Source organism: Trichoplusia ni, chromosome 10, assembly GCF_003590095.1.
Source record: "Trichoplusia ni isolate ovarian cell line Hi5 chromosome 10, tn1, whole genome shotgun sequence".
Taxonomy (NCBI): Eukaryota; Metazoa; Arthropoda; class Insecta; order Lepidoptera; family Noctuidae; genus Trichoplusia; species Trichoplusia ni.
In genome coordinates this window covers 10,048,382-10,070,223 of record NC_039487.1, presented here as the reverse complement: position 1 = coordinate 10,070,223, position 21,842 = coordinate 10,048,382, and the positions used below count along the sequence as shown (strand labels likewise).

Genomic DNA, 21,842 nt, shown 5'->3' with positions numbered 1-21,842 from the left:
AATGTTAAAATAACTACTTTTATTATTTTTTACCTAAAATTATATATGAACTAGCAGCATGCGATTTTGTCTGAGTGGCCGTGTTTATGTCATACATAAAAGTACAGAATTGGATTAGTAACAGACTTTTCCCCGTTTTCGTACTGGTCTGCTCCTGTTAATCAAAGCGTGATGGTTTATACTATCAGTGGCGGTTCATCACGCTATGACTATTTACATATGATATTGTATATTTATATCCTAGCCATCCGCAGTAAGCGGGCTGTTGCACAGAATTTCTAAATCTTTAGTTCGATTAGCGCGTTCAAATGCTCTTCAGCTTTATACTATTAACTAACTGTAGATATGAAAGTTATTTTCAGCAAAACTGAATCAAAACTTATATCTTCAAATACACACAATACTAGCTCCACATTATCTAAAAATTTGCGATTCAGAAATAAAAATCACTTGGCTCTTTACAAAGCTTTATTAAAAAAAAACGAAACATTCTTGTAACAGGTCATAAGATCAGCATCTTTTAACCCATTCAGTGCCGAGCCCGCCCATCGGCGGGCAAAATTTTTTAACTTTCACGCCGAGACCGCCCATGGGCGGTTTGATTTTAAACTGCAATAACTTTACGAAATAACGTCAGAAAGTAATGAGATAATGTGTAATGATTTGTTTTATTAATATTGATTTGCAACTCAAATGGCCTGCTGATATTTGAAGTTTTGAAAAAAGGCAATTCCAAACTGTCATGCCGAGCCCGCCGTTGGGCGAACCGCAAGATTTTATGTCAGAGGTCCCAAACTTTTGTAAATATTAGTACGACTAACGGCTATTATTAAGTTATGTAAAAACTTCACTTCTCGCTACTTCTTAAGCATGAATTTCGTGTATAAAAATAAAGTGTTATCATCTATTTCACATAAAGGTGTAAAACCCTATCAACAGAAAGTTCTGATTAAGTTGTGAAAAAATACTAGGAAAAAACATTTGGAACGTCTCTTACTTAAAAAAAACCCTTCGGCAGGGTTTATTTTGGCCTAAACCGTCCCAGACAGCCGGTCGGGCCAAAACAAAGGGCTGGCTGATAAAAGCTTGTATTATGCGTTATCTTAAGTCAAATTAATAGCACTTTCTAGGATTTTTTTGGATGCGATATCAAACGATTCATGTCGGAATCTGCAGCTTCATGCCGAAAACGCCAATGGGCGGGCAAAAATACATAATTAAGATGCCGGGACCGCCGATGGGCGGGCTGCATAGTACAGTATGGCGGCAACTGGGTAATATTGTTACTCTTTAGATCGGCAGCGAATGGGTTAAGATGATTAAAACAAAAAAAAAAAAATTGACAATCTAATTTCGGTATCAGAGGTGTGAAGGGCGATTATAAAAACTAATGTTGTTCAATGAAGGGAATGTGTAATATAAATTATGTATGTACATTCAAAAAGACTTCATACTGTATGCAATAAATTGTGATACACTAGTGTCATGTCTCATGTGGTTTACCGAACTAATGTGATACCGTTTAAAAAAACACTTATGAATATAATAAAAATGAGTATTACAACGAAAATAAATCAAAGGTAAACAAATTTATATTGGTAATCTAGGAATCACCTACGATGAAGGATAACATAGTTATAACAAAATCTAAAATCACTATCTACAGTCACAGACTGGTTTTACTTATTATTAATTTTTCGTAGTGGTTGTTTCACATCCATTTTGGACTATTACAACCAAATCAAGAAAAATAGTAAAAAATATGCAAAAATACAAACATACATAGTCACATCTAAGTATATTATTGTATAGTGTACTTCGTACGAGAACTGCTAGTGAGCATAGCGCCAATATAACATTGGTTTGACCAACAATGTTGATGACTAAAATATCCAAGCGTCAACATTCTCTAGTCACAACATATATTGCTCTAAGTCTAAGAGATTTATTTATACACAATATAAAGTTATTGGTGTTGCCTCACTAAGAATACTTATTTTTGTTGTATATACAATGCCTTAAATCTACTTTTCAGACGTCTTTTCTTCACTGGTTTCAGTCAATTTGTCAGCCGGTGTCTCTGTCACTGTTACTTTATCATCTTTTTTTGTCTCTGTTATATTTTCAGAGGGTGGGTCTTTGCTTTCTACAGTCTTTTCTGTAGGTTTTTCAGGTTCTGCATTGTTTTCAGTTACAACTCCCTTGTCATCGGTTTTTTCTTTTGTCTCAACTTCTTCCACTGGAGTTTTGTTTTCTGTCCTCTTATCTACAGTTGATTTTTCTTCTTTAACATTTATTTCTTTTTCAACGGCTTCTTTTACGTCCTTAGTGGATTCAACTGTTAAATTTTCTGTAACTTTTTCTTTTTCTGAACTCGTTTCTAGAGTGGCCTCTTCAGTGCTAATATTTTCAGTTTCTGTGCTAATAGAATCTTTAGATTCGTCGTGATCGGATGACTGTAAAGTCTGGTCGGTGTTTCCGATAGTTTCCGTAGAGCAATCTTTTGCGGGACTTTCAACAGATACTTCATCCTTCTCAGCTAAGTCATCAGATTTCGTCTCAAAGGATTTGTTCTCAATGACAGTGTGGTTGCTCTCCATGCTTTCGTCAAGGTCTGCTTGTGACGTATTAAGTTCAGAGTGTTCGTTAGCAGTTTCCACAGTTGAGTCAGCTGCTTTGCTAATCAAAGATTCCTCCTTTTTGAGCATGTTGTCAGGTGAGACTAGGGAAATAAAATCTTGACCATTTACTAACAGTTTGACAAGAATAGGATCTTTTGTACTATCTAATAATTCAATCTGGAATGTTGTGTCTTCTATAGTGAGCTCATCAAGTTTATTTTTGGCACCTTCATGTAGCACTTCGTCACTGAATACGGTGGACAAGCGGCAGCATTTCGACAATGGTTCAATTGCCGCAAGATCTTCAGGCAACTGTCTAAATTCCTCGCATTTGGCTTTGTTTCCATAGTCAACAAACTGCACATGGTAGCCTCCATCACAAAATTCCAACACTCTGGCCCTGTACCACTGTTCATCTTCTGCCCAAAATGCAGCGCAAAGTGCACCAACCTTCAGTTCAGAAGCAGGTTCGAACTCAGGAGCGTCGTTCATCCTGACAGTAACCTTATCCAGCTCGGACGTCGCCGAGTCAAAATGAACATAAAACTCCTCCAAACTATTGACGTAGCAGATTTTGCCATTGCTAAGTAAATCTTGTCCAATTGGTGTTGGTCTCTCAGCCGGCGATTCTTCGCAGAGGCCTACTAATTCTTCAGTTACAGATTTACCCTCATGGTATAACTCTACAATAGATATATCACCTGACGCAATAAACTGCACATTAAATATAGTGGCTCCTTCAGCTGCCAGTTCGTTAAACTTGATTTCAGACTTACGCGACCATTTAATATCACGTGCTTTTTGTAAGGCACATTTTCTTGAAAGAGCGGGTTTAACTTTAAGTTCATCTGGAAGACTTCTTAATTCGTTGGCGATAGATGCGTTGCCGTAATCCATAAACAGCACTTCGGTTCCCTCTGAGCCGTCGACGATGACCTGCGCCCTGTACCAAGCACCATCTTCTGGGTACTTAGCCGCGCATATCACACCTTCCTCCTTGTCTGTCAGTTCTGGGAAGTTTTCGGCGTCAACCATAGCGGCTTCCATTGCTTGCAATTCAGATGTTGCTGTTTCTAATTGTATCCAAAACTCAGAAGGCGAGTTAACATGACTAGCGAAGCAAGACGGCAAGTCACCGCAATCGGTTTCTTCAGACCTGCTTGCATGACCTTCTGAAACTAATTTGTCGGTCAGGTTCTGTCCGTTGACATAGATGTCGACGTAGGTTGTCACATCCTTAAGTACAATTAAAGCATCTACAGGGTTAGCCAAATCACCGACAAGCTGTGTGAAATAGTCAGAAGAGGGCTCCGACCACTGTCCTGTGCCGGTAGGCACGGCGTTAACGCTAGTCTTGACGGCATAGCGTTCAATTTCCTTCAAATGATCTGGCAGAACCTTTATCAAACCTGGCTGGTTGTCTAGCACATCCGTATTTCCATAATCGATGAAACGGACCGTTGTTATATCGGAATCAGAGTCAAGGATTTCAGCTCGGTACCACAAATCATCAGCCAAATATTTCGCTGCACAAATTGTACCTAATTCGCGTACATCAATATCGGCATACGAGTCAGCATTAGATTGAAGCTCACTCTGTATTTCTTCAATCTTGTCAACTTTGTCAGCCATTTGCAACCAGAAGTGTCCAGGTGTATCTATGTGGCTTATGTACACTTGTGTGCAGCCTTCAGGCAATGAAATTGGTTCTGCAACTGGTTCTTCAACTTTTTGTTCCTCATTGGACATGATTTGCGGTGTAGCTAACTTTTCGTTGACGAGTTTCATAGAAAGGTCAACGCCGTCTAAATGCAAGCTTGCGAGCCAACCGTCAGTACCGAAGGCCAATGTTACTTGGACTTCCTTTTCATTGGTCCATTCCTTTAGTTTGGCGAGAGCGTCGTCTTGAAGAGCTACGAGACCTAAGCTAGCTACTAGGGCGAGAGCGCAGGGTTCGAAGAATTTAGGATCTAATATTTTGAGAGATTCTTTAGGTAATGTTTCTGTGTTACCATAGTCAGTGTACTGGACTTTGACCTGAGTATCTTCGGCGCTGAGAATTGTTGCGCGGTACCAGTTACCATCTGCTGAGTGAGCCACACATATGCTTTCTTCTTCGAAACTAGTAAGAGGCTTAGGAGTACCTGCGAAAGATACAAGATGTGTTACAAACATTCAGCATACATTAAATACAATTATTTCAAATTAATTTGAAAATGTTTTCATACCCTCTTCATAGAATTTATAAAGTTCGTCTAGCAAGATGGCGATCCTGTCTCCATCTGTAGATTTCTGCAGGTAGAACTCGTTCAGGTTTTCTGCATGGGATATGTATGCTAGGCCGAAGTTGTAGTTAAAGACTGATCTCATGCACAGTTGGACGACTTCATCGTACGCGCCCTCATCGGGTTCGAATATAGCGATCTTTTGGCCGGTGATACTGTCGTATAGAGTTGATACCAAGCTGAAACAAAAATTGTTTTATAAGTTGATAGTCTGATAGTATTGTCAAATCTTGTTTTTTATTAGACCATGCTGCCCACTGTTGGACTGAGACTCTTTCATTTACTTAAGGAAGGTACATATATTTTTTCAAGTGAGAAAACGCGTTAAAAATCAATTGGTTTGTCTATAACATACATTTAACTCACAAACAAAGTTTCAAAATTTATAATGATGTAATGATTACCTGATGCCATCTACAAAGTTGATATAGATAATGACTTTATTGCCAGTCAGCTTGCTCTTCAGATCTTCAAGACTTATCAATGTTTTAGATTCAGCTGTGTAGTTGTTAAGGGAGCACTCCAATGATTGGTAGTAATATACACTCAGTTCTGTTGGTAGTATCATGAGCTGGAAATATAGATATTTATTTCAGTATAGTTTCAACTTGTACAAAGCCCGAGTCCTTCAAAATTTAGGCTTAGAAAATCTCTGAAATCGCCTAACAATTTGATGAACAGAGCACATTAAATTGCCCTTGCTAATTATTCAATCTCTAAAGTCAAGCAATATTTTTAAAATATAATTTTTTTTTTTTAAATATAGAAAAGCTCAAAATAGGTGACCAATAAGTGACGTCGATTTCAAACATTAACATGGATTATTATTTAATCCATATTACAAAACTTAAATACAACAAAGTTACCAATATTATTATGTTTCATTACTAACCTTGTCTAAAGCTGTAGTGATAGTCATGCCGTAGTCTGGCAAAACAGCTTTAATGTTGGCTGTATCGGCTACTTCCAACAATATTGCGCGATATATTTTACCGTCGTGTTTTAACGTGCAGTGGATACCGTCAGCTAAGCTTTCTGCGTTCAGTGGAGTTAACTGTGGGATATCATACAGCATTATTATATGTAACTACACTTAGTTTGTAACTAAAATTTCTCAATGCCTTTAACATTGTTTTTGTAATTAGACCTTACAAGAAAAATAGTGATAATTGGGTATAATAGTTACATCTCAGAAGCTTTTCCAATGTAGTACAATTTTGAAAGCTCTCTATGAAAAATAACACCTCTAAAAATCCAAGGTATTTGAAATTCACACAGCCAAATTTAGACAGGATGTATGTATCCGAGGGTGCATCGAAAACGTTTTGTTACACTCACTTTGTTGGTGTCAAAGTTGGCGATAGCCTCCTCCACAAGCGCCGCCTTCTCCAAGTCCAGTTGCACAAAGAACTTCTCATAGGATTCCACATGAGTGACTTTACATAGGATCTGCTGGCCAACTATTATCGTCAGGTCGATAGCTTCATCTGAATGAACAAAATGAAGATGTTATGAAAACTTTGTTCCAATTTACACATTATACTGTGAGGAGGTAGGCTAAAGTAGGCTTTGACAAATATGTAGATGTTAAATATTTGAACGATATTTCCCTTTTTCTTCATATTTCTTCAATTGCAAGACGTAAATAAGCAGCCATCAAAAAAAGAATACACATCTATCAGTAAAAAAAAACTAACCTTTCAAGGTAACAGAAGTCTGATGTTCAGATAGCTTGGCCAGCTGTTTCTCAACCAGCATGTCGACTACACTAGCGCCGTTATTCCACAGCGACACCTTGTACTGCTCCTCAACAAACTCTTGGAACACGCACTGGTACCGCGGCGCGTTGAAACACAAGTCAATCTCGGGATCAGCCTTCCATTCACCATCCATAGGCATTACCCCAACCAATGAACAGTGGACAGCCATCTTAGGTAAGTCCATTAACTGTCTGTCTAACTGCCAAATGTCTTTCGCATCGACGAGTTGTTTATTTCCGAAGTCGACGTACCGAACAATGAATTTCGAGAATGGTTGTACGCATACTATGGTCGCCCGGTACAGCACGCCATCAACAGGATAGCGAGCTAGCACTGACCCCCCGACGGGGACATCACCAGTGTATGACTTCACACCTTTATACAACTCAGGTATCTTGTGCATCATCTCAAGGAATTTAGGTTGTAACGACATGATCTGGGTGTAGAAGCTGTCGGGGGATATAATCCAGGTGACAGATACTTCGTGCTGAGCGCCAATTTCTACAGTGGGTTCAACGAACTGTGTTGTCAAGGGCACGGGATCGGGCAGCTCCTTATATTGGACCTGAGTAAACTTACTGCGGCTCTTGTAAGGCGGGGCTCGGCCCATGTTCTCTCTATCGCCGTCTTGAGATCTGAAGCTCTTGTCAGATTTCCTGTCGTCTGATCCGAATGACCGCTCTGCTCGGTCTCTGGGGGAGAAGTTGCTCCGTGGCGGTCTGTCAGTACGGAACTCTTTCTTCTGGTGGAAGTTCTCTTTCTTGTCTCCCCAGTTGTCGCGCCTGTCGCCGCGGTTGTCGCGTCGATCGGGCCGATCGGGACGATCAGAGCGTTCGAAACGGTTTTCTCGCCCGGATTTATGTCCCCAGTCATCATTCCGTCTTTCTTCTCGATCGTCATGTTGATTATACCTATTTTCCCTGTAAAGTAAAATATTTTTAAAGAAGATGGAATATTACTATTAAATGAAATGTTTCTTAGTTAAATTGATATATAAAAACCCTCGATGCATCGAACAACCACGGCGGTAGTTATGGGTATGATATTTAAATTCAACCTTCTATACACGTCTCTTGTTTTGTATTACGTTGTGGGTGCTTTTGAGACACTGAGAGTTTATATTATGTTTAATATATCAATTAATTTTATTAATAACGACAAAACTTGTTAAACTATATTATGTTTTTAATAATAGCAGAAAACACAAAATTTACAAAAATAATATTAAAAAGTGCTGAAAACATAAAACCACAAGCCAAACTATTGTGACACAAAAACCAGAAAAAATGCTGTGAAACTACAAAAATATTTCAATAGAAATGACAAAGGCGGTAAATAATATGCTGAAATGAAAACTTACAACACTGTAAGACACCAGTGTGCAATGGAATGTTACAAACAAGAGGCAACAGATATGCAACGTATTAAAAACGCCGATACGAATGTGCGACGCAAACCAAGCGTGACAAGCAAATAGGGCGAGACAACGAGATCGACGCTGATTCAAACAATAATGCTTTACTTTATAATTGCTCAGTATCGCGCAATCTAACGTGCAGCGATATAACTGTAGGCCGATCAACGTTAAATGTTACTTGATACAAACAAAAGTAATGTATTGTTAGTGTTATTATGAAACCGTAAACAGTAAGATAAAGCATTAATGTCGGTGGAAAGCGAAACAAAATCATTGGCATCAGCGTGTGATGTGTTGGGTTACATACACCACAGTACCGTTTCAGTCTATCCTGTACGGAGCCCTTAGGGTGGGCGTTTTGAGCGTCGAGAGAGGCGGCCTCCGCAGCCTGCCTTAGCCTCTTACCGACCCCGCCCGAGTCTTTCTTCCAAACAGGTTTCTGCCCTTTATCGTGATGTTCCGACCTAGGCTTTCTTCTGTCGAATCATTGCAACTGTTTTATAAAACAGCCTAATTCGTACCAAGTAACTGTAGCTAGCGCATTGCATCGGAGAAAGTTGCGCGTTGAATAAACTACGAGTTCAGTTTTTTTGTGAATTACGTGTGAATTGTAAATTGGCACTTTAGTTGGTAATGAGAGTCTAAAATAATCGAAATCGTAAGGAGTGCTTTCAATGAGTTTACTGGGTATTTTCTCTTTAATTTTGGATAGTGTTTAGACATGTTTGGAGTTACATACCTGTCTCTCGGGTTGTTTTCTCGGTCTCTTGGATTGTTATCGCGTTCTCTAGGATTATTATCTCTGTCCCTTGGGTTGCCATCTCTCTCCCTGTAGTTGTGCCTGTTTGGCGGAGGTTGGAAAGCGGGTTGCGCGGGCGGGTCTTCCCACTCGTCATCACCAACGGATTGTGGAGGAGCATTGTTCTCGCGAGGTGGCCCTCCTCCTCTTCTGTCATTGTGTGGTCTGGATAAAACAAACATTGGAAATTATTTATTGGCATTTTATAATTCGTAACAAAAAAAGAGCATTTTTCTAACAGTAAAATAGATCATTACGAAATAATTATAATAACGAACGGCAAAGGTATTTCTAATGAGAATAAACATTCGTTTCGTCGCTAGCGCGAACAGTTTTTGTGCTGACAATTTCTCTTTAGCCATACATATTAATATGCATTCATCTCAGCGAGACGTGTTTTATTGAACGGAGAAATACCGAAGAGTGAATAAAGCACTGTTACATATACTGTTCTTGTTTATATTTACATGAACCTGGTTTTACCCTTACTGGATTGAGGGGGAACCCTGATTCAGTGCAGGGTAAAACCAGTTATGGCCACTGAGAAGAGTTACAGATACGCCCTTTATTATATTATACAGGTATTGCACACTAATAGCACTAAGTACATTCGTCGTCGTAGTTGTGAAGATGTAGGATTCTTAAATCGGATTAATGGTTTTAGAGTTATTGTGACATGGAAGTTAAAGCAAATTATTTTAACTAATTTAATTGTATTACAAATTCAACAACCGGGCTCGCTATCGCGCTACAACTATAATTATTGCAGTAGAGTTATGTTAAATAATATTATCACCTAAGTTATTTACCAAAATTAAAATATTTAGGACTATTAAACGAAGTTACCCTAACTTCGTTTAATAGTCCGTTAAATAAAATCGGACCAGTAGTGCCTGAGACTAGAGCATACAAAAAAAACACTTCAGCTTTAAAATTTATAACAATAATTATTATTAAGATAATATATTCGGTATGACGGCCTACAACTTTACTCTTCTACTCTCATTGGACGCTTCTAATTCAGCACAACCACGCAACCCTTATTAAGAATAGCATTAACCATGGTATAACCAGGTATAACCTACACAATATTGAAAACTAACTGCTCTTATAACTCCAGTAAAAGTTACAAAGAGATGGCTATATAAAAGGATGAATATTAAACAGCCTAAAGTAGTTCTTAATCCATAAGTATATGCGTAAATTCACTTTAAGGTTAAGTACGCAGATGTATTATGGATCATACATAGTTTCTCTTATCATGATACTAAATCCTGTTTTAGCATTTAGATGCACACACACAGGCATTTAGATAAATCTATACAAAGTTCATTCTCTCACAGGGAATAATAGTCGCGTCACGCCGCGCTGTCGACAACTGCATAACATGGCGTCGAGTGTAATTAATACGCACCTTTCTTTCTATTGTTATTTGTTAGCGCAATTTAATGACTCAACCTGAATTTTATTTACAGTCTTATACTTAATACGCAACATTATAAGCGTAATTCTTATATAATAGTAGCTTTATAAGATTCTAATTGGTTAGGTAGTTTTTGCAGAATTTATTTTAGGAGAAGGTAGAACGCAAACTCGATTTTTCTCCCCGACTTCTTTGACACTAAGATATAATGTTCACAATATAATGCGTGTAAACTAGCAAGGAATCACTGATCTGACTGTTGTATTGGATCTAGTTTGTTGTAATATAGTAATTTTTAACTTACCGATCGCCGCGGTCCGGTCTACCGCCAAATTTCTCACTATGCCGGCCCGGTCCAGCCCGATCGAAGCTTTCTTTGTTGTCTCTGCGCACAGAATTACAAAACCACGTGTTACAAACATATAGCACACACTAAAAAATACACAACAACCACTTATTAACAAATAAATCATTTATAATCTCTAAATACGTTTACCTATACATATTCGTAGCTAGACTCGTTTCAACTAACTCGTAGGTTCAAAGAACCGAGACGAAGGTCATTCCGTCCATGACTCAGGTATCTATTATTACTTTTTTTGTTGAAAAATAAAAACTCCAATTGCGTACAGTGTAAGACTGCATAGACTATGGTTACTCGATATTTTTATCTCGATTCAAAGCTGTCATGTTTGGATTTAGTTAAGAACATTATCACGTTAATGATAGAGGTATAGTAACTGTTCTATTTATGCCGACGCATCAGCGGTGGCTCTGACACACATACTGTAAACTAACTCGTGCAGGCTACCAACATAGCAAGCTCAGCTTTTCCTTTTAATTATACAGTTTACGTCACAATCATAACATACTCTTCAAAACAGTTTAAGTAAAATTTAACGTTTTACGTAAATATGCTCATTGTAATTAGAAATTATATAATTTTTACTACTGTTATTTTAATAGGTATTTTATACAATTCAAATTTAGCGTTGCACGTAACTTGCAAAAATATTATTTGCTAACTACGTAACTTCAATAGTCGAAAGGTGCGGTCTAACACATCACGCAAACCAATGATTTAGTTAAAAATATTTATAAACGTTAAAGCAGTTAAAAATCCACTTAGTATCGGTACTTAATTAGAAACTGCAATTCGTCCTTAGCCCTGTTATGAAAAGGAATACCGGCCTCAATAGAATCCGACGAAAATGCTACAATACGTTTAGCATTATTCGTTTATTCATCACACCAAGTATTTTTTAAGAGGTAAAGTTTTTGACTTCGAAGGGTAATCTCTGTATATCTACTAAACTGGTAAAAAAACGTTATCTTAACCCAAAAATACCGTCCGAAGCAGTGGAAACGGGTCATCTTATTCAACTCAGTTGGGAGCCGGCATCGACTAAGTTATCACCAGATATACGCATAACAAAATTATTACTCGCCATTCATATCTCATGGTAACTCCGCCATAAAATCGATTAAAAACACAGTTACAAGTTATTTACGAGAAAACGCGATCAACTTTTCCTTTTTGTTATGACATTCATTTTGATTTATGTATCACACATATACCTGTACACTGTTACATTATCGCGAAAGTGTACCAAGTTAAAGTATCACGCTTAGTGTTGTTATCGCTAGAATAAAAAGAATCAAAAGTAAAATTATTTGACGTCAGCTACAAAATTCCTTATTCCCAAAATTCATCTCATATTCAGATACCACATTGATTTTTATGATAACAAATATTCAAGGAGTCCTTTAATATTTTTTATCAAGTTACGACTTATCTTACTATATCAAGTATCGACTGACTCACTCAATTTTTTTAGAGGAAGTAAAACTACGTAAATAAAAAGTGTCGAGTGTTCAAAACGAAATGTTTACAATTGCAGCTGTGTAGGTCAGAGATAAGCTCTTATAGGTAACTGATACGTAATCACATAAAGAAATATTATGAAGGGGAAGAAACCTGGAGAATAATGTATTGAATGTTATTTTGAATCTTTACTATTAGGTATATTTTAATGCGGTCTCTGTTTTTTTTTTAAACCTAGTGCGTGGTAAAGGCTCCCCTTTTTCTTCCAAACTTCTTTTCTTTCGATAATTCTGGCCACTATTTTACTATACTAATATCAAAATGAAATATACGTTGCATGAGGTATATCTCAAATCTCAAAATCTACTGAAACAATTTTGAAAATTCCTTTCCAGTCAAAACCTTCGTTATTTGCGAGTGTCATACGCTTTAACCCTAAAACTACTGCTCAACTAAGTTCAGGTCAGCTAGTATAATAAATGTTTAAACGAGACGGGGTTCTACGTCTCAAAGTATCTCACCACATAGAACTTGTTCTTATTTTTATTACGGAACAACAAATCCGTAGTGTTCTGAGTGGCACTTACCTATAATTATATCAATCGTACTACCCAATAATTTACTATGATTAATGGTACTTTAAAACTTTTAGCTTAGTAATGAACTAATGGAGGCATGAATTCTAAAATGTTATATGCCTATAAGCTCTGAACAATAGACGAGTAGAAAAGATATAGTGTAATATTTCGTTACTTTGCCCTGTATGTTAGAGTCGCCTTGTTTCTTGGTTGTTTTCAGAACCACGGTCGATACGGCCAATTTAAGTTTTCTAGCATAGTTTAAAATGAAAGATCTTTTACATTCTTTTTCATTGGTGAATAATCAACTCTTAAACATGATGAAATAGTTAAGAAGTTAAGTGAACATTAGAACACGGGATCTTGGATACTAAAATCGGCTGTGGCACGATTTATGTCATTGGGTGTAAGACAATCTCCAAACTTCAAATAAAAGTGTGTAGAAAAAAGTTCAGGATACACCTAGCTTCTAGCCAAGTTACACTTGTTGCATATATCACGGTTAAGTGAGTGAACCTACTATTATTATAATAACTGTTGTCAGAAAATCCTACCTGCCGCGGAAGCTGCCCCCTCTTTGTGGGAAGTCCTCGTTGCCTTCTCTAGGAGGTCTCTTGTCTTCTTTGAAGCTCTTTTCCCTTCTGAAGCTCTTCTTCTTGCCGTCATCGGACACGCTCTCCGGTGAACTGAAGCTTTCTGGTGCGTCTTTACGGACGGGTGTGGTTGCTTTTATCTGTGTACAAATGTGTGGTTTTTTTTATTTCTTTTTCGTCCTTTTAATGATCGTTTTATGTTGAATACTACTAGACTTATCAGTATACGCCTTATGAAAGTACTTGCAAAAAAATGTTTTGTAGTCTATTTTTAATTAACTCAAATAGTACCGAACGAGATCCATAAAAAAAAATTTCGTTTCACAAAAATATTCAGTTCGTAAAATGCAACGTCGCAATAATCGCAAACAATTTTACGGTTAGCCTGCACTTTCTAATAGTTGAAGTCTTAACACCTACATTAGGCAATCGGGCCCAGACAATGACTCACTATTGATTATATGAATATGAATCATTATGTTGATAAATCCGATCCATATAACTAAACTATGAAGTCAAAACAATGCAATTTTGCTGAGGTCATTCTAATTAAATTGTTAATGTTAGAGCTGGCGTTGATAAGAGGCATAAGAAAGTTGATAACACATCAAATATCTTGTTATTTATTTACAGATATGAAGACCATTCACGCATAATCCAGGTAGACTAAACATTGAAAGTAACGTGCATAGAGTTTCTCTGTTATAACACGTATTGGCTGAATGTGTACTGTTTTCACTTCAGTTGCGCCGTATTGAGGAAGTTTAACAAATAACGTGTTTAAACCGACTTATTTCATTTCGAAAGAGAAAATTTCAAGGTCAAATTCTTGTGTATTTAAGTATTTTTAGTGCACATTTCTTTTTAAATTATTTGGGATTTTATACAGGTTATTAATAGTAAAACTTGGATAGTTTTCAAAAGAATTGCATTGTTTCTGTTTAGTACAATGAGGTGAATAAACTAGTCTTTTTGGTTTCGACAAATTAATAATTCTAGAACACACTATGACAAGTAGCACTACTTGGTTAAGGTGTAACGTGTCGTACATACTGTTTCTACTAGCAATAAAATAAAACTGACCTCATGTGAACTTCTTGGCTGTGACAACTGGTTCATCCTTCTGGCTACATCTAGAGGTGGGTTGACAGTCTCATCTATTAATGACACAATCATGGTACTGGACAGTATGCCAACAATAGTTGCAGTCAAAGTCTTCTCTAAAGCCAGCATTTCCAGTTGGTTAGAAGTCTTTGTCTCCACTGGTCTGTTTTCAAAACCCTGTAGGAAAACAATAAGAAACATCTAACATCTAGATTAGAAATAAATGTGAAGTAATTTATTCTAATTAAAATCTTATTAGAAACATTTTTACGCTGAGCTAAGAAAATTATACCTACTGTCCCACATTTAAAATTAATTATATAATTAATATCATTATTTTATTAAATAACCAGTTCTTTTTAGGATAAGAAAATAATTTAAAAGTTTCTTAAAAGTATTAGGCAATAGTTAAATTATTTGATACAAAACTCACCTTCAGAGCACACTTTAGTGCTTGTGCTGGCAGTTTAATTAATTCTGGAGTGATAGTCCTCAGGTCAGAAACATCCACTTCCTGCTCATTCCCGTAGTCTACGTAAGTTACAACCACTTTATTTCCCCTGTTGTCCCTAACCCTCGCTCTGTACCAGTTATTGTCATCAGGGAACCGGGCACAGCATGCTGCCCCGACTGGTAGCTCTCCAGGGGAAGAACTGTTCTCACAGTGAGTTCTGACGGCTTCCATCACAGCATTCAAGTCATCTATCTTATCGGACAGTTGCACATAGAACTTAATGCAGCTATCTACATATGAAACAAGAACTGACTTCCTGGTATTCAGGGGCAGCATTTCAATCCACTTGAACTGCAACTTATCCTTCATGTTTGCCATCAGCAAGTCCAAAACATTCTTATTGTCCAAATACAATTCTCCATATTGTATCAGTGGAGGGCCCTCTGGTGCCACCACTTTCAATGTCATTATCTTCCCATTCACCAACTGCTTGAATGTCTCATTTAAATGTGGTCCTTTCTCCAATTTTTTAACACCAGACAAACAAAATCTCATAGCAAACACATTAGGCTTAACAAACTCCTCAGGTATATCAAAAATGTCATAGTATGACACCATGTCTGTGTCACCAAAGTCAACAAAGAACAGCTTACATTGGGATCCAGATAGATTCATAACTATAGCTCTGCATATTACACGGTCACCAGACATCCTGCCAAGGCACACTGTGCCAATCATGGGTGGCTCTGTCAAACTGCTGTGAGGTCGCTTATTAATATCATCCATCATATCCTGCAGCTTATTAGCATCATTTACAAGCTGTACTGCAAACAGTTCTGGACCATCATCAGCAGATGAGATAAACACTTTATGATGAGAATTTATTTCCAAAAGTCTACTTTTAAAAGTTGTTGATTTTTTTGGAGAAGCTGGTTTATTTGCAACAGCTATGGGTGGTGGAGGTGCTGCAGTGTTCACTATTGAGTTCTCTGGAGCATGTTGAGGTTGACGTGATGGTGCTCTGAGGTTTCCTGGATTTCTAGAAGCCTTGTTCACTAACAGGCGTTGGCCAATCAGAGATGGAGTCATTGGTATGCTCCCATTAAAAGGCAAAGAAACATTTTGCTGCAGACGCATTGTGGATGCAGGGTTCGATGGAAAGTTCTGGTTTAATAAAAACGGTACATGTTCAGGAAAATTTGGTTGTTCCGACACGAAACTAGGCGGCCTGTGAGCAGCTTGCTGATTGTCACTTGAAAGTTGAAGTAGAAGCACTTCTTGCTTCGCTAATGGTATAGCTACACCAAACCGAATCGACAAAAGATGTGTTGATAAATCAGTGCCTTTAAATTGAATAGATATAATAGTAGACGTACGAGTTTGCGCCTCGACTGTTGCCGAATATTCTGCGTAACAGAGCAGGCTCTGAAGTTTTAATAGATGCGGCTCCTCCCACCTTCCGGACGGATTCATGACTCCAGATAAATAATAGTCAGTGGCTTGACCGCGTAGCTGCAAGAACAAGGGGTCGTAGTTGTCGAAGAAACGTATAGCGCTCAACGAAATCATATCTTTGTTTCCATAGTCGATGAAGTGCACGCCAACTAAGCCGTTGCTTAGACTAGCTGTATTTATTACTTTTGCTCTGTAGTAAGTACCATCTTTGTATTTGGCGGCACAAATGGCACCTTCATGAATAGCGGCCGGTGGAACTGCTCCTACGCCTTTTTCTAGATTTGCTCGGGCGGCATCGAATAAACTCTCTATCATCAATGAAGCTTGATGATCAACTTGCCCGCTAATCCTAAGAAAATGGCCCTCACCGTCTACATCGGTCACAAAAAGACGAAAATTACGAGGGTGTTCTGATGGCATAGCCATATTTTATGTTTTAATGATAAAACTAGAAGTAAGACTCACGAAACTTTTCTTATTACGAATGAGAATACAAACTTAAGTAAATAACATCGCACTTTCGCTATAGTTATTTAAAAAAAAAATCAGCCAACTCTCTTTCCGTTTACGTTACGTTTTCAATAAACATGGCGCCTTCGACTTGTAGTTGTGTGTGACCAACATCACCAACCAAACCGTTTCAAAATAGAGCTTGAAGATAAAACTATATAAATTATAAATAGCCCACGATTAGTCGATTTCTAAAAAAAATTTACAAGCAATCAATCTAACGTGACGTCAAAGTATACTATAATTGAACACGATTTTATAATTAAGTTTTTGATACTAGATTATTTTTAGGTTCATCAAAAATAAATCGTCTCTGTGAGTAGAAAAAAAAACCTAAACCTAACTAACCAAAAAAAAACATAAGATTGTTATTAAACCGTTTGAACCAGCCGCAGAGTAGCACTAGACGTTAGAATAATTTGATTGATAACTATATTATATGGCAATAAGACCGCCATTGTATGTATTAAGAATCACTTCAGTAATTCCATGGTGTACAATAGAGAATATTCTAATCTAATCTATACTTCTTTTCGTACTGATTGATCACTGACGAAGAGACCCGAGCAGGGTTTGTGAAATGAAATTCAAAACATTTTTTGACAACTGTCAGTAACTCAGTGTCAACACTGTCACGTACGTCAGAAGCAGGTGAATAATTAGGACTATCTTCATTTTACTTTTCTGATTCTGGTGTTATATTATGATTAATATCTGTTTTGGAATGCCCAATAAATAGAAGACATCTGAATTACATTGAAACAGAAAACAAAACGAAACTAAAATGATTGAAACTTGTTCAAAACGATGTATGTTATTTGGAACCGTATGTTTAGGAATGTAAGTACCAAAACATTGACTTCTGCAAGATCTAAGCTTTGTATTAATTATTTGTTATATGTAATTATTAAAGATGACCCACTGACCATTTGATGTAAACGTTGTACCCATAGCTACTGAAGTATTTTTTAATCAGATGATCTTCTGTAATAAAAGTATATAGCCATCTACTTTGAATGTTATCTTACTACAAAACAATGTTTAATGAAAATGTCCAATGAATAATGTAGGGGTGTAACTATAGCACCACACTGCTTAAAATCCCTAGAAAAAAATATAATAAAGTAATGTTAAATAATCTAAACATTACATCATCTTTTCATCATTACACCAACTATGGTAAGATTTATATAAGCTCAATAGATTATTAAATTTTATGATAATATTTTACATTTCAGTTTGACAATAGTGGTGCTGATATTAGAGTCTCAGCTAGCAGACTCTTTATCAGGCAGTCATAAAATGAAGAACAAGACATTTCCTACAGAAAATAACTCAACTTGTTGGATGCATCAGCCTTACTCTATTATTAGTGAATGTCATCCTTGTTCAGGTAAACACAGAGTTCATATTAACTTTTAGGGACCCTTATAGTCTAACATATCTTCAGGGAATCTTTGGTCCAGGCGCCACTCATGACATGATGGATATTTTGAGTGGTATAAAAAGAAAGCATACTTTTTGCTGTGTAAGTTTTTATAAACTTTGAGGAACTTAATTCGAAAGAATTTGTTATTTACTTATTACAATGTTTAGAACAAAGCTTTCTCAACTCCGAAATGGTATTCTCTGTATTCATTAGACAACTACTTAAACAACAAATTTTGAACTTCTCTACTTACATATGTGGCTTAGAAACAACATATTTTATGCAGCTTAATAATTATAAAAAAAAAACAGATTTACAATTCTTTACATCACAGTTTGCAATACAATAACTTCTTATTTTTTTTTGGACTATATTTTGTTGCTGAAAACGGCAGAATATTTGAAAGATAAACATGATTGACCTTTTCTAAGTTAACACTTATTGTAACAATATTCTTTCAAATAAATAAGTTTTGTACTTTTATGTCCAGTGCTTGTTGTATTAATCATAATAAATTATATGTACAACCCTATTTTTCAGACTTTGAAATCAGAAGTAAGAGCATAGGTGTTTGCATTCACACAAGTTTCAAAGAAATATTGAAATGTGAAAATGGGGAGACAGTTACAAGAAGGTATGTTATCAATATTTTCAACCTAAAACTTTACTTACAACATGTATATTACATGCTAAGAATATTAGCTTAAAGATTTTTATGTTATTTTTTTTTTGTCTTCTATTTTACTATTAATTCTTAAAATACAATTTTTGAGTTATTTTTATGACTGGTTATTTAAATTTTCTTACTACAGTTGTGACCGAGTGGCGTATTTGGAGGAGAGGGCTTATTGGAAGTTTACAATCTGGTCTTTCGTCATTGGAGCAGCTTCCTCAATGGCTGTAATGTTACGACTACGAGTTTTAAATTATCGAGCGAAACGACGTGCGAGACAAGTACTCAGCAATGGAGCTATTTGATTAAGAAGGTTCTTTGTTAAAATGTGGTGCCAATGCTGGCCTATTTTGAATTGGAGGTCATCTAACAATTATGATTAATTGACACTCGACTGTGGAAGCACTGCAAAAGGATAGTGATTTAATATTAAGTAATTTGTATTAACTTTATATAGCTTTTGGCAAATAACTTATATAGGTTGTTTTCAGGTCTCTTTGGCTGTGTAAGAATCTATAGGGCAGGCACATTAATAGTAACAAAAAGTAGTAAAGGTCTCTTTTAATGATTTAAAGGGAAATGAGCAAATATTCACTGTATTTCTTGCACAGTTGGTTTGCTCTTCATATTTCATTTGTGTAAGTATGAGAATGTATCTTTCTGCATGTGTATTTAAAGTTATTTGCCAACAGCTACAAAGTATCGTATTTTTGCATAGGTAATCCAAACTTGAATAATCTGTAATGTATGTTTTTAAGTAAGTTATTCTATGTCAGAGTGATTCAGAGAAGTTCAAGACTGCTCTTGAATTAATTATTTGCCAAATATATTGACATTTCCTATGTTGAAATTGTTTCTAAGTGCCTAATTACTGAAGTAAATACAGGTAAATGACAGTTGATAATAAATAACTAATTAATCTGTTTCTAAAAACCCTTTTTTGCAATACTGTTTTGCTGTTCTGGTTCTGAAATATTGTATTTGATGAAATTTTGATAGAAACATCATGAAAAAGTTTGTGGTATAATAGAAAAAAGGCTAGGAATGAAGAAGAAAGAATGGAAGAAAGGCTAGAAAAACTCCTAATATTTTATCGCCTGCTGTTACACTACTACACTAAAAATAAATAAGACATTAAACAAATGTATATTCTTCCTGTATGTAATAAAGTTAACCTGTAAAATTATCATTCAATTAAGTTATCAAAAATGTTATAAATAAATAATTTATTACTCAAAAAGTATTTTTAACAATTCACTTATAACCTTTATATTTACACTGTTACCTAACAACCTATAACATTGTTTCAGAGATATATTAGAGGGAAATGTATAGTATTTAGGGAAGGACATTAGCATTAGAATTTCTTTTGGAGTAAAATACCTAAGTTTTAATTCTTTTAGAGCTTCAATATACTCTGCACTTCCTATCTCTTTTAAGTTTGCTTTTTCTTGACATGCTTTAACGTGTTCTGGGGTTTTGTCAGTAAATACTGAACCAGTTCCTTCAGAGTAGTGTGTGTAAGCTTTTGTAAAGCAACAGGACCTCTTTGAGTCCATGTAACATATGTCCAAAACCTTCCCATGCTTCAGTTTGTTATCAGGCAATATGAACTTTTCATCAACATCATCTTCAAGAATACTGTCTAATGAGAAAGGAGTTCCGTAATCTTTTGGAAGGCTTGTTATCTGAAAAAATGAACTTTTTTATAGTAATGTCAGCAGTAAATTTAAAAGTAAAAGTTTGGCAAAAGGTACTTACAATTTCATTTTTTCTTTTATAAGGCCAAGATAAAGTGTTCCTTCTGGCAGTGCAGTAATACCTAAGCCTAGAATTAGGAACTCCTACAGAAGATGGGCATAATAAGAATTCTTGATAAGCAAAGTCTAAGTCTTCCAACTTTTTTATAAATATATTTCTCACAGTGGAACATTCAAATCCTTTTACATTTTCCATAAGAATGTATTCTACTGATACTGATCTAGAATATTAATTAGGTATAAAAATGAATTAGTTCTGGGATCATTGTCGTCTAAATATTTTCCATTTCTTGTAAATGGCTGACATGGTGGAGACATAAGAATTGTGTCTATGTTTAGCTTTTGCATTTGTTTGGGTGTTATAGATTGTATGTTCTTGGAAAACAAGGTTGTTTCTGGAAAATTATGCCGATAAACTTCGTTGGCTACTGTGTTTATGTCAACAGCAGCTGCTATTTCTCCTTGCAAACCCGATTCTGAAAACAAATGATTTTATAAGATTATACGCGTGTATGGCAAGTACTTGAATTGATATCTCGAAAGATAGTATACAAGTTCATTTTATCGTAAAAAGTCAACATTTGTAGTAATGGTGTTGCGTTAAAAAATATTAAACAAACCGTAAGGTAACCATACCATTCCATGCACAGTGCATACCACCAATCCCACTATAAAGTTCTAAAATCTTGTGAGACATTTTTATTGTTATAATTCAAGTATTATAATGTATTCCTACATAAGTAAGGGTCAAATTAACTCAATAAATCAATTATAAACAAAGATTAACCCAAAATGAGGTTATCTAGTTTGACAATACTGCCACAACACTGGATTGACAGAACACCAGCTGCAGCAAGTTTGACAAGCCTTGTGCTATGGTGTATTCTTAGTGTTATACACTTGGTTAGCTTTCCTAAACTTTTAAATGCACCGTCACATGATATAGACCTCAGTCACCAGTGCAAAGCTTTGTTTACAAGCCCAGATATACGTTTATTGAAATTTAGTAAATAAAACATTATTTAGTTAACTCAATTTTTCCTCAAAATATTCACCATTCCATGGTGAGTGCATTTCTTTCGCTCACCTAGATTTGCCACTTCCGACATTTTAATTGAACACATTTGTGAAGTGCGAATAAAAAATGACTATTCAG

At 36.1% G+C, this 21,842-nt stretch overlaps 3 protein-coding genes across 4 annotated transcripts; 1 reads left to right on the top strand and 2 right to left on the bottom strand.

Annotated features, from left to right (window-relative positions):
* Positions 1–1,295: 1,295 nt before the first annotated feature.
* Positions 1,296–16,932, bottom strand: LOC113498000 (maternal protein tudor-like). 2 transcript variants are annotated; one of them, XM_026877861.1, is made up of 12 exons: positions 14,839–16,932; positions 14,385–14,582; positions 13,263–13,441; positions 10,610–10,690; positions 8,823–9,047; positions 8,401–8,559; positions 6,604–7,586; positions 6,245–6,393; positions 5,799–5,960; positions 5,311–5,477; positions 4,850–5,085; positions 1,296–4,765 (listed from the first exon to the last, which is right to left on the bottom strand). In XM_026877861.1, the coding sequence occupies exons 1-12, from the start codon at positions 16,738–16,740 to the stop codon at positions 2,025–2,027; spliced, it is 7,182 nt and encodes a 2,393-aa protein (XP_026733662.1). In that variant the 5' UTR covers positions 16,741–16,932; the 3' UTR covers positions 1,296–2,024. The 2 variants fall into 2 exon arrangements, with proteins under 2 accessions (XP_026733662.1, XP_026733663.1); XM_026877862.1 differs by lacking the exon at positions 8,401–8,559.
* A 496-nt stretch (positions 16,933–17,428) lies between these two features.
* LOC113498005 (protein JTB) lies at positions 17,429–20,166 on the top strand. Its single transcript, XM_026877869.1, has 4 exons — positions 17,429–17,664; positions 18,063–18,217; positions 18,794–18,887; positions 19,066–20,166. The coding sequence occupies exons 1-4, from the start codon at positions 17,609–17,611 to the stop codon at positions 19,229–19,231; spliced, it is 471 nt and encodes a 156-aa protein (XP_026733670.1). The 5' UTR covers positions 17,429–17,608; the 3' UTR covers positions 19,232–20,166.
* Positions 20,069–21,763, bottom strand: LOC113498003 (tRNA (cytosine(38)-C(5))-methyltransferase). Its single transcript, XM_026877866.1, is given in 4 exon segments — positions 20,069–20,614; positions 20,688–20,896; positions 20,899–21,162; positions 21,323–21,763. Coding segments are annotated over 4 exon segments (993 nt in total). The 5' UTR covers positions 21,384–21,763; the 3' UTR covers positions 20,069–20,155.
* Between the last annotated feature and the right edge of the window lie 79 nt (positions 21,764–21,842).